General features: G+C 55.4%; 1 protein-coding gene across 1 annotated transcript; it reads left to right on the forward strand.

Annotated features, from left to right (window-relative positions):
- Window positions 1–1222: 1222 nt before the first annotated feature.
- Window positions 1223–5373, forward strand: LOC140627509 (uncharacterized protein CXorf49 homolog). Its single transcript, XM_072815875.1, has 6 exons — window positions 1223–2645; window positions 3294–3450; window positions 3983–4059; window positions 4338–4383; window positions 5039–5080; window positions 5202–5373. The coding sequence occupies exons 1-5, from the start codon at window positions 1386–1388 to the stop codon at window positions 5077–5079; spliced, it is 1581 nt and encodes a 526-aa protein (XP_072671976.1). The 5' UTR covers window positions 1223–1385; the 3' UTR covers window position 5080; window positions 5202–5373.
- The last annotated feature ends 7306 nt before the right edge of the window (window positions 5374–12679 follow it).

The following is a 12679-nucleotide window of genomic DNA, read 5'->3' on the forward strand; positions in this document are numbered from 1 at the left end:
AAGAGGAGGTAGGAGAACCCCAGTGATGAAGAGAGTGGCAAAGGTGTGAAGGGCTCTAGGATTCTGTCTAGGGGGAGAGGGATGGAGGAGGCTTCCACTGGATCCATCGGTAACGTTTCCGAGGAGGCTGATGGGTAGAGGAGATTCTGCTATATCCTTCGTGATCCATTTTGCCATGTCTGAAATAGCACACCATGACTTTAGGAGTCACTGGGAGAAGTGGCAAGAGGGCGTTTTCCACAGCCAAGCAGGGACAGTGGGGATAGTGGCACACTTGAGGAGGAGGCTCATTGCAGATTTAGAATGTGCCCAATCTCCCCCCACCCTGTAACCTTCTCCAGCATGGTAGGCTTCTCAGGTGCAGACCCAGTGCAAGCAAGAGGTGTTCAGGCACCCCAGGCCTCTCTTGGGGATCAACCAGAGTAGGATGCAGGAAGAAGAGGCAAGGGGCAGACAGAGGAGTATGAGAGGAAGGGAAAGTACGCAACGAACGGAGGGCCCTTGGAGTAGGGGTTGGGTGGCAAACAAGGGAAGTTATATATAACAGGCCAGGACCTCACACAAGCCAAGGGAGGGCCCAATCCCAGATATCAGGACTGCTCAGCTCAGAGAAGCTGGGAACCGGCAGCCTCAGGAAAATTTGAGAGACAAGCGGGGCCCGACCCCCACCCCCACCGTTAGGCCTAGTTAGTTGGGCGTTGCTCCAGACCTTGCCTTCCGGTGCCCACTTTCCCATCAGGATCTAAGTGCCGCTGTGGAACAAAGGGCGGCGAATCCTCTGTGCACTAGGTGCTTCACCTCCCTCCTGACGTTTCGTTTCCACAACCCTGGAGACAGGTACTGGCACACCCTGTTCTGTGGAAGGGGAGGCAGAGGCTCAGAGCCATGACTCCACCAGGAAAGCAGGCTCCAGGCCAGGCCAGGGGAGGCGGGACCAAAGCAGCCGGGACCAACACCTGGACTCGCTCACACCGAAACCCGAAACCCGAAACCCGAAACCCGAAACCCGTAGCCCCTCCAGGGAGAACCAACGGCCTTCGACCCTATTGGTCAGGGCCTCGATGGGCGGGCCAACAAGGGGCGCGCTGGTTGGCTGGGGACGGACCAATGAGGAGGCGGCGGCGCGGGCCTCAGAAGGGTGCGCCAACCGCGCGTTGTTTGAGGCGATCTCGTGCTGCGCCGCGACGACGCCACGTCGCCACGTCGCCCTCCCCGGGCTGGGCACCGCGCCTGTGGCAACCGCCGGAGTCGGCAGGACGCCTCGCGCCTCCCTCCACGCGTCGCACACCGCTCGCCTCCCGCCTCTCCCCTCTCGCCTGTCGCCGTTGGCGCCTGGACCAAGGTGATCGTCTCCGCGGAACCCCCGGCCGCCAGGCCTCGCCAACATGAGCGCCCCCGACGAGGTGTCTGTCCGGGGAGCGGGTTTCGGCCCGGAGGGCGGGGAGCAGGCCAGCGGAGCCCCGCGGGGACCAGGACTAGGTCTGGATCCCGGGCCGCCTCGGAGCGGCGAGGGTGAGGGCGGGTTCCCAGACCCCGAGGGCTTCGAGTCCGAGCGGGAAGTGATGGAAGCGGGAGGGCCGGTGCTTTGGGGCCGCGAAGGCCGCCCCGGCACCCCGGCCGACGACAAGGGGGACGCCCTGGACTACGCGTCCCACCTTGCTGACGAGTCCGGGGCCGCCAGCGTGCAGCAGCTGACCGACCCGGATGCCCTGGGCGTGCGGAGAAACCCATCCCCAGAGAGCTGCGCCGCTGAAGGGTCTGGCGTTTGGGCGGGCCTAGAGGCAGGGCCCGGTGGTCGAGGCGCGCTTGCCCTGAGCCGCGGAGAATCGCAGCCGCCTTCCGCCGTCCCGCTCCACCTCGGTGGGCCCGAGGGAGCCCGGCCCCGGGGGAACCCGAGAAGAGGTCCCAAGAGCAGGTCCACCGTCAGGGTGGATCGCCAGCGGCCCTCCGCCAAAGGCCCGGGCCGGCGGCCTTCCGACCCCGAGTCATCAGATGAGTTCGGTGAGATACAGCTGATGAGGGTGAGCATTTGCTCCAAAGAAAGAGGCCAAGCCAAGCCCAACAGCCCCGAGGATCCCGGGGACACACCCAGACAACCGAGTTTCCATGTCAGGGAGAATTTCCTTCACGTGCCAGGTTCTTTCCTGTCCTCGGCTCCCCGAGGATTCACTTCGGTTGTGGAGAGGCAGGCCGTGGGAGAGTTGGACATCTCCTCCTCTAAGAAAATGCAAAGTGTGGTCTGGGGGAAGGGAGGGAACAGGCCCAGCTACCCGGTAGCCGCAGCCGCCGCTGCCGCCGCCGCTGCTGCTGGCAGCCTGCCCCCGGCCACCCCTAGGAAGAAGGTGGCCCAGGAGAAGAAATCCCTAGGGGGGGCCTCAAAAGTTACCCAAGGGAGAAGCTTTCCTCCCTGGGGGCAGAGAGTCTCGGCAGCTCCCCTGGAACCAGCCACCTTCCCCCCAATCTCTGGGGTTCCGCTGCTTGGGAGGAACAAGAGGTATTCCTTGGTTCCATCGGGAAGCAAACAGTCCAAGCACACCGGCCGCTCCCGGAAGAAATCTGGGCCCAGGAGGACACGGGAGTCGGAGCCAGTGGTGGTGACAGGAGAAGGCAGTGACTCAAACAGAGACACAGTGCCCAAGGGCCAAGTGAGTAGGCCATGCTCCTCCTCTTCTGTGCACCCTTCCCCTCCCCCTCCTCCTCCCCTGCCTCGTACTTCTTTACCCACAAACCCTGTCCATCCCTCAGGGGTTGCCATGGGTGCCCCTGGGTCATTGGGATCGTTCGGATGCCAGATCGGGTCGTGGGTTGTTTTCACGGGGGCAGACAGTAAACTAAGGTAGCACTCCGTGTGTACCCGCCACCCTTCTGGACCCTTGGCACGTTTCCTGCCTCCTCCCGTCAGAGAGGGGCTGGGATGGATGGGAGGGCTGGTAGCTGATTTGAAGCCAGGAACCCCTTCAAAGTCTGGAGCACAAACCTTCAGCCTTTAGACTCATCAGCTTCCTGCTTCCTGTTTCCTAGCTGGTCCCCAAACCTTGCTTGTGGGGAGCCTGGCCTTTGTCAGCCCACTACTCCTTCTGCCTGGCTCAGCTCTGCCTCCTGGCCCGGGGCTGACTGAGGGGGAAATCACCAGCCACATCGGCCTCTCAATTCCCTTCCCTATTCCCTGTCTCACGCCACCCGTACACACACGTGTGCAGATGTGCACCTATGCCCACCTACCCACGCTCACAGACACACGCACACGCACACCCCACGTCCCAAGTCAGATCAGTGAGAAATGTTTCCTTTAGCTTCCAACACACAGGCCAGGGCCATGTTGTTCGGGCATGCATCGTGGAGAATGCAGCAGTGGCGACCTCGACACCAGAGCCCCCGAAGTTCCAGGAAGCTCCGCGCCCTCAGCCCTGAGCCAGGGAGACGTCATGCCCAGAGGGCGTGCACCCTCCAGTGAGTCCTGTGGGTTTCACAGGAGTGCAGGGGAGAGGAGATGAGGAGGGAAACTTCTGGCTCTGGCTCTGCTGGGGGCCTGTCAGCTTTGTTGCCTGCCTCCCCACCTAGCCAGGCAGCTTCTCCCAAAGGACCGGCCTTCAGCCACATCGTCCCCTGCGTGCGGTTTGTGCAGCAGGGGCGATTCGTGGCACTGCCCCCAAACAGCAGCTCAGGACATAGGCTTTGAGCAGAACAGAGCCGTTTTTCTGTTCAGTCCTGTTTGGCCACATTGCGCATCCTGGGGGCTGCCTGTGGCTGCAGCTCTGGCAGAGTGCAACCCAGAGCCCCGGTCCCTGGGGACCACCTTCAAGGATGGGCCGCCCCTAGGGGACAGGAGGGGCAGTCCCAGAGAGAAGGTTGGAGCTGCTGGCAGAGCAGGGGCCACTTGTTGCCAGCAGAGGGTGGTGCTGCCTCACGTTAGACCCCGCTTAGGCCCTCTCCACCTCACTGGGGGCCTTGGAAGCTGGATTTCATGTTCTCTCCCTCTCAGGTGACCAGGAGCCGCTTGACCACCTCCCAAGACCGGAAAGGCTGCAGCAACCACCTGGAACACAGGGCTGTCCTCGGGTACTGCTGCTTCTGGCTCCTAGAAACGCAAGCTCAAGCTAGATGGTGGGATCCGTGTCCAGGCTAAACTGCCATGTGTGCCTCTTCCCCCTGTCCCCCCACCTCGCCTCCATTCTGCTCCCCACAGAGGGAAGGCGCCTCCTTTCCACTGAGGAGCCTGTGCCAGTCTGGTCACTGGGCCTGGGGATGTAGTGCCCGTGGGAGAAGGGGAGGGGCCGGAGAGAGAGGAAGCCAGAGGATGCTAACCATTCCTGTCTCTCTGCTGTCTGCTGGCCTAGTGTGTCGTGCTACAGAGAGAAATAGACGACCTGAAAGAGCAGCTTGGTATGAGGAGCCTCTGGCTGGGGCCCGGGTTGGGGCAGAGGCAGGCTGCAGGGAGGGCGGGGAGGGGGGGGCATGCGTCTCAGTGCAGCACCCCACCCGGGATGGGCTGTAGGTGCAGGCAGCCGCACGGGGCCCAACATCCCTGTGGGGAGGAAAACCGAGCAGGCCTGGCCCTGGAGCCCGCTGTGCATGTATAGTTAGCTAGGTGTGCGCACAGACAGGAAAATACGGCCTCGACTGCACACATGCTTTGCCAGGGAAAACGTGTCCCAGAGGTCTCCCCCTTTTAGGACGTTTAGGGATGCCCCGTTGATTTTCCCTGCTCCTCTGTATGGCTGGCCCGGTGTGTGTTCGTGTGTGTCTGTGTGAGTGTGTGTGTGTGTGTGTGTGTGTGTGTGTGTGTTCGTTCGCCAGTTCTGAATGGTTCCGATGTGCCCCCAACAAAGCTTGAGAAATGCTGGCACATGTTGTTCCCTTAGAAAACACATCCATATTTAATTCAAGTGGGGGGTGAGTGACTCAGGCCCAGGGCTCTCTGGATAGTGGCTGGAGGGGGTTTCCGGTTGCGGGGCTGGGTGGTTCCCCACGGGGACGGAGGGACGGGCTTCTACATCCCCGTGTCTGGAGTGCCTGCTCACGCCTGTCTCTGTTTCAGCGGCCATGCAGTCCCTGACTGACAAGTTCCAGACCCTTTGAAGTGAGTGTTACACACACCATACCCCCTCCCCACAGTCGTGGCCGCTTAGGAGGGCCGTGGGCTGGCCCCGGCGGGCTGGCCCCGGCTCGATGCTCTTCCCTGACTCTGCTCTCTTTGACAGGTCGGGCCCAGCATCTCCGTACAAGAGGATCAGCTGGTACTTCTGGAGCCAGGAAGTTGTGGCCAAGCTGGTTCCCTCCTGTTCCACCTCAGCCAGGGCTTCCTCTCCCTGTTCTTGTGCCCCCTCCCCACCCCAGTTCACAGCAGTTTCAAATTAAAGTACCTCTCAGGTCTGTGGTCTGCCTTCTCTGTTGGTGGTGGTGGAGGGGGAGGGGGCAGGGCAGGGAGCTGCTCCATTTCCCAGCCTTTTTCAGAACAGGACCTCTGGTATCCTGTGGTAGGCCTTCTTGTGGGGAGCTTGGGCCTGCCTCTGCTAGGAGCCCTGCGGTCACGTCCCCCTCGTGCCCCGGGTCTGGGTTCTGCGTGGGCTCTGCCTGGCCACGTGAGCATATGCGGTGCCCCTTCCCCACCCCCCCCGTGGGCCCCCTTCAGGTTCTCCCCTAATCTCCCCCTCTTTTGGGGTCTCTAGGTGCCCATTCACCGCCCCCTCCGCCTTCAGCAGGAACCGGGGACCCCTTCCAGAGCTCCTGTCCCTCTTCCCTTCCCTCCTTGGGATCACTGTCCTGCTTCTCCCGGCCAGCCTGCTCTGCTGTCTGAGCGTCCTTCATCACTCCCGTGGCTTTCTGTCGTCGCTGGCCCTCCCTGGCCCTGTGCTTCCACGGGTGTTAAAGAGCACAGCTGAGCTCATCCTCCCACCCCCCTCCCCGGGCCCAGTCCCCTCTGCGCAGTCCTTCCCTCTCTCAGTGCCACCACGCACAAGGACAACTGGCCCAGGAACTGGCACATCCTCCTCCTTAGCCTTGGGTTTCCAGTCCCATCAGTTCTCCCTCCTTGGGTTCAGTAGGGGGGAGGAGGCAGGAGTCACAGCCCAGTGGGGTGCAGAGCTACAGGGCAGGTGCAGGGGACTGAGGAGAGGAGCACAGCTTAGTCTCTGGGCTGGAGGTGGGGGCAGTGAGGCTGGTGGTGGCTCTGGGCCAACCTGGGGCAACCTGGCCGCCAGCAGCTGGAAATGGATGGTCTAGCTGTCGCAGTTCTCACGTCCCTCCTGTCCCAAGCTGGCTCTCCGCCCCCCTCCGACCTGGTCGTCTCCCTGTACTCTTGATTGGAAAGTGGCCGTCCGTTTCTATGACAAGTGTGCGTGATGGGTCTCCAGGTGCCTGTGTGGTCCCCTCGCAGTGTTGTTCGACCACCACCATGACACAGGGCTTCCTGGAAGCGCTGTTTCCGTGCTCAGGCTCCCTGACCGCCACTTCAGGTCACACAAGATTTAGTCTGGACTCCCTGTTCCACTTCCCCCTCGCTGAAGGGTGGCGATGGCCTCCTTCCTTCAGCCAGGACCCAGGGCTCTGCTGGCCTGAGACTCAGAGGGACAGATCTGGGTCTGAGTGGCGAGAGGGCAGCTTCCCGAGAGACCGGGTATGTCATGCACAGCAGGGAGTGGGGGGGTTCGATGGTCCACAGAACAGTCAAGGCTGGTGTGTGCGTCTGGACGTGTGTGGGAATGCAGTTGATCGGGGATGGTCTCCCTTGAGGGAGAGAGAGGCGATTCAGGGAGTAAAGGGAGTGGAGCCTGTGGTCAGAAACCCGTGAGGGATTGAATGAGCAGAAGCAAGGGGGCGGATTCACTTTTCAGGGGCTGCTGTTACTTTCCTAACCCTGGAGGGGAATGACGTGGAAGTCCCCAGACGTGGAATGACGCCAGGACAGGGTGCCGGGACCCTGCAAAGGCCGGGAGCCCCCAGAGGAGTCTGTGGATCCTACTCTGTGATCCTATGCCGTCTAAGTCCTCCCGTGCGTGTTGAAGGGAGGAGAATGGGAGGGAAGGCTAGCTCGGAGTGGCTGGGACAGGCGGCATCTTAGCAGCAGGGAGCTCGCCTGGGACATTGCTCTGCCAGGAGCTGAGGGGGACAGGGGCAGGATGGGCGCAGTGAGGCTGGGAATTCGAGAGTGGCTTCCCCACGGAAAATGGGGCCGACTTGGCTCCCCACTATTCTCAGCCTGCCTGCCTTCGGGGCCCTGGGCCATGAACTCGGGGCCAGACGCTCTCCCACGGGGGTGGGACAAGCGCAGACCTTGGCCTGGAGAAGAACATTCGTGGGACTTAATCCTTCCACTCCAAGCCCCTCACTTGAGAAGGTGGACGTTGCTTAGGGCACGTCCAGCCTGGACCCAGAGGCTGTGGTTATCTCCTGGCGGGGTAACACGGTGCGCTGTCAACTGAGTGAATGCTTTTGGCGCACACCTTCCCGCTGGGGTGTCCGTGGGTGGACTCGAGGCCAAGCGGCGACCGGGGAGAAGCCCAGCACCCGCACCGCCCAGGAGGCCCAGAGCCGTGGTGGCCACCGTGAGGAAGGGGAGAAGGGGACGTGGCAGGGCATGGGCACAATCCTCGCTGACTGGTTTGGCCAGCCTCCCTTCCCTCCTCTGAGCTCACGATCTCTGTTCCATATTCAGACTCAGTACCACACAGTCATGTTGTTGTAAACCCACACATCACAGGCTGTGGCTCGGCACCTTCCTGCCCCAGGAGAAGTAAGTGGCAGATGGTGAGGCAGAGGTGAAGGGAGTACTTGTCCCCAGGGGAGACGAGGAGGTGGGACCCCTGCCCTACGGCACTGTGCCCCTTTTGCCTTCCCCCTCACGCCCCCTCTCCAGCCAGGGAGGCAGTGGTGGCTGGCCTGGAGAGCTCTAGGCTCCGGCCTGCCTCGTTCTGCTGCCTTCCCAGCTCCTGGGCCGATGCCTCCCTCTCCATCACCCCCCAGCACCAGCACCAGTGCCAGCGCGGCCACCAGCAAGCCTTTCTCTGCAGATGCTTGGAGGGGCGGGGCTGGGCACACCCCAGGAGTGCAGGAGGTGGTGAGCACTGGAGACGGAGCTGGGCGTGGTGGGCAGAGGAATGGTCCCTGAAGATGCCCACGTCCCAATTCCTGGAATCGGCTCATAGGTTGTGAGCTTGCGGGGCGGCGGCAATGGTGGTGAAGGCTGCAGATGTCATTATGGTTGCTACCCGGCTGACCTTAGTTGGGGAGATTCTGGCCTGTGTTTGCTCTGTGTGGCTGACCCACATGCTGGAGGTGCCAGTGATCCATGTGAGCTGTTACCTGCATGATCCTCGGGTGCACCATTTGCATGACTAGAGGGTGTTCACTGCTCCTGTGTTCCTGCCGGAGTGTATTCCTGGGAACTACCACTCCGATTTAGAGAAAGTTGATAGTAATATAATCTCTTCTTTTGCCCCATGCCAGTCTCTTCTCCTCCCTAGTTCTCTCGAGGTTCTCTCATTGTGATCCTCAAATTCGAAAAGTAATTGGTAAGACACAGTATCCATTCATAATGTACTTTTCACAAATTTTTAAAAGTTCAAAATTACTGAGGGGCAGCCTGGGTGGCTCAGCGGTTTAGCGCCGCCTTGAGCCCAGGGCCTGATCCTGGAGACCCGGGATCAAGTCCCACATCGGGCTCCCTGTGTGGAGCCTGCTTCCTCCTCTGCCTCTCTCTCTCTCTCTCTCTCTCTGTGTGTGTGTGTGTGTGTGTGTCTCTCATGAATAAATAAATAATTTTTTTAAGTTCAAAATTATTGAGACAGAATTTACAGCAAGGTCTGAAGTCCTTAAGTACTCATAATGTTAGGGAACTATCACCACAATCAAACTACAAAAAACCTTCATCACCCACCAAAACCCATCATGCTCTGGTAGTTCAAACCCTTGTCTCAACCCCAAGACATGGGAAACTGCCAATCAGTACTCTGTCCTTAAGGTTTGGACTTTGTGAGAATATCAAAGAAAGGGAATCCTTATCCCCATTTTTTAAGGGCAGGCACAAATGTGTGATAACTTGTCAAAGATCAAACAGCTAATGGTGGTGGAATCAGGATTTAAACTCTGGTTTATAGGTTTATATAGATCTAAACCTGTGCCATGTAACTATTAGAAACTGAAGTATGTTATAATAAATATTCTGCACAGTTCTGAGCACATAAAAGGAAAACAAATTTGTATATACACTGTATCACAGTTATGTAAAATATGTGTATGAAAGGTTAAAAACTCAAGAAGCCTGCAAAATATCTAGAATCATGTCACAGTAAAACATGAATGTCCAGGATGGGTTTCTGGGGACCACTGGATCTATTGGCTCTGGATCTTTTTTGGGTTATGAGACCTGTATTAGTCTAGTCAAGCCACCAAAACAAAATACCACAGGCTAGGTCACTTAAATAATTTATTTTTCTCATAGTTTCAGATACTTAAAGTTCAAGATCAAAGTGCCAGCAAATTCAATTCCTTTTTTTTTTTTTTTTCAAATTCAATTCCCGGTGAAGGGTTCCTTCTTGGTTTGCAGATGGCCACCTGCTTGCTTGTCTCATCACATAGCATTTCCTCTGCATGCATGTATATATAGATCTCTGGTATCTCTTTCCCTTCTTACAAGGATGCCAGTCCCATCAGATGGGGACCCCACCGTTATGACCTCATTTAACTTTCCAGAGGCCCTATCTCCAAATACAGTCACAATGGGGGTTAAGGCTTCTACACAGGAATTTGTGAGACAACACAATTCAATCCATAACAAGACCCCTTTGGGAATATGATGAAAGCCCTGTACACCCTCCCGCAGAGCCTGCATACATCGCTTCCCCCAGCGTTGCACACAATTGCAGGGAGTTCACAGATCCCAGGCTGAGAACTGCTGTTCCAGGCCAACTTCCTCTTTTCACAGATGGAGAAACAGTGGGTCGGAAAAAGGAGGTGATTCTCCATAGATTAGGAGAGAGTCAGGTCTCACAATTCCTCCTCTAGTGCTTGCCCAAGTTTAATCTGCCTTCTTTTAAGCCTGTTAGATCAATCACCCAGGGACACCCCAGCACACCACAGGTCCTCTGGACAGGGTGGAGGGTGCAGCTGATTCTTCACCTGGGATACTCACGTGAGTTAACAAGGCTCTAGCAGGAACGGACAGCAGGTGGGACGGATTTCAGTACCTCAAACTCGTCAGGAGGTTGTGAAGAAGCTGCACCAACTTCAATATCTGTCCATAAGAGACCTGAGGATGAGGAGACAGAGGGGCTTCTGTCTTGTTCTGACAGGACAAAGTGGAGACTGAAGAGGCAAAACCTTGAACTATTTGGTGGCCTTGACATGGCATTTTCCCTCTAGCTCTGATTCCTCACTTGTATACTGCCCAGGAGTTGGGCTATTTGATTTCTCCAAAAGTTCTTCTAGCTCTCATATTCTGTAATTCTATGATCCTGGGGCAGGAAGCATGGGGAAAAACAAGTTGAGGCACCTGGGTCCTGAAATTATGGGCAAAATAATTTTTTCCCTAAAATGTCTTCTAATGGTATGGTAGAATTAGCAATAAAGAAAATATCGTTTGAGGGAGCGCCTGTGTGGCACAGTTAGGCATCCAACTCTTGATTTTGACTCACGTTGTAATCTCAGGGTTGGGAGACGAAGCCCCATGTTGGGCTCCACGCTCAGTGGAGAGTCTGATTAAGACTCTCCCTCTGCTCCTATCCCCCCCCAATAAATAAATAATTTTTTAAAAAGAAAAAAAGAAAATGCTGTTTAAAGAGATGAAAAATCAGGGCACCTGGGTGGCTCAGTTGTGAGATGGAGCCTGCATCAGGCTCCTTGCTCAGTGGGCAGTCTGGTTCTCTCTCTCTCTCTCTCTCTCTCTCTCTCTCTCTCTGCTCCTCCCCCACTCTCACCCATGCCCATTCTCTCTCTCAAATAAAAAAATTAATAGAATCTTTAAAAAAAAAAGGAGATGAAAAATCCCTAAGAAGAATCTGAAAAGACTATAAATACTTAGTCATTTAAGGTAACGTTTTGACAAAAATCTTTCCTTTATTTCTGCCTCAAGCCCATCCTTAAGAGAGATGAGTTATGGTAGCTGGACTTTTATTTTTTATTTTTTTTAATTTTTGAAAAATGTTTAAATTAAAAAATTATTTATTCGTGAGAGACAGAGAGAGGCAGAGACATAGGCAGAGGGAGAAGCAGGCTCCCTGTGGGGAGCCTGATGAGGAACTCGATCCCAGGACCCCGGGATAACCGCCTGAGCTGAAGGCAGACACTCAACCACTGAGCCACCCAGGTGTCCCCGATAGCTGGATTTTTAAATAATGGAGCAGTGTCAGAGAATGGAGTATTTATAATAGGAAGTGCTATTTATCTTTAGGCAGAGGCGGTGGGTGCAGAGAATCATTTTGTTTCATCGGTTAGTGAAATAAATAACCATGACAATTCTTCCTACTGACCCTATCAATGCCACAAAGCCATGTGGAGACTAAACTTGGGCCACTTTGGGGGAACACAAGACTAGAAACAAAAGCAGGGGAAACTTGTGGAGTGAGGTCTAACTTTTCAGGAAAATTCTTCTAGCTTTGCTCCCTACAAAACAATAAGGCCTCGAAGGGCCACACAGAGCCACCTGCTGTTCCTCTGCCTGGTCAGTGCCCCACGCCTACTTTAACACAACAGTGGTCTCAGTTTCTGTCTAGGGAGAAGAAAGAGGAAGAGTTACTGATGGGGGAGTAGGGGTGAAGGTTGGTGTAAAGAGGTAAGTGCCAAACAGGCAAAGGAGACGCTGTGCATCAAACCGCCACCGCTGCCACCACCACCACCACCACCACCACCACCACCACCTTTCTTGGCACAAATAATCCCTTCAGTCCCGGTGGTCCAGTGGCTAATCGGCTATTTACAAAGAACAAGAGGAACTCCAAATGTGAGGCATCCACCCCTTGCTATCCAACAAACAGCTTTGAACGGCACTGCCCTCGGCTGGACAAATACATGTATTACAACACAGGCCCTTTGTCTTGGATTTTTGGCCTTCCTTTTTCTCAGCTTCTCTGCCCTCCACCTCTGAGAGGAAGTAGATGGGGAAGGTAGAAATCTCTGAAGAACTGTAACCATAGTGCAACACCCTTGTGGGGATTCAGCACAAATTCATAATTACATTCTGAATGAAAATACACCACTCAAATATGGAAGATTTGTAAAAAAACGAGATGGCTATTATAAATATGAAAACATTGTCTCCATCATTTTTAGTAAAATCTATGACATGTTGAGTATGAGACTATTAATATAAATGACATGAGATTACTAATCTTAATGAGGTCTGTTGTAAATAAAGGAAATCATTTTAATTTTACTTCTGGTTATAATGTGATTACAATATGTTTATATTGCTATGTTATTTCCCTTAGCGTTATTTTTTCCCCATTTATGGTAACAGGTAACGTAGATAGAGAAGATGTCACAATTGTATGCATATTTTAATGAATGATTATCAAGTTAATGGTAAACTCGCCGGGGGCCCCAGAGGAGAACACTGTCAATATCCTCCAAAGCTCCTGAGGCTTCCCTGTCTAGTCTCAGCCCTATTCCTCCTCCAAAGAGGAAATCCACAACCTTACATCTGTGACCACCCTTGCCTCACTTTTCCTCATGGTTTTATACACTA

Source organism: Canis lupus, chromosome X (genome assembly GCF_048164855.1).
Source record: "Canis lupus baileyi chromosome X, mCanLup2.hap1, whole genome shotgun sequence".
In the NCBI taxonomy this organism is placed as follows: domain Eukaryota; kingdom Metazoa; phylum Chordata; class Mammalia; order Carnivora; family Canidae; genus Canis; species Canis lupus.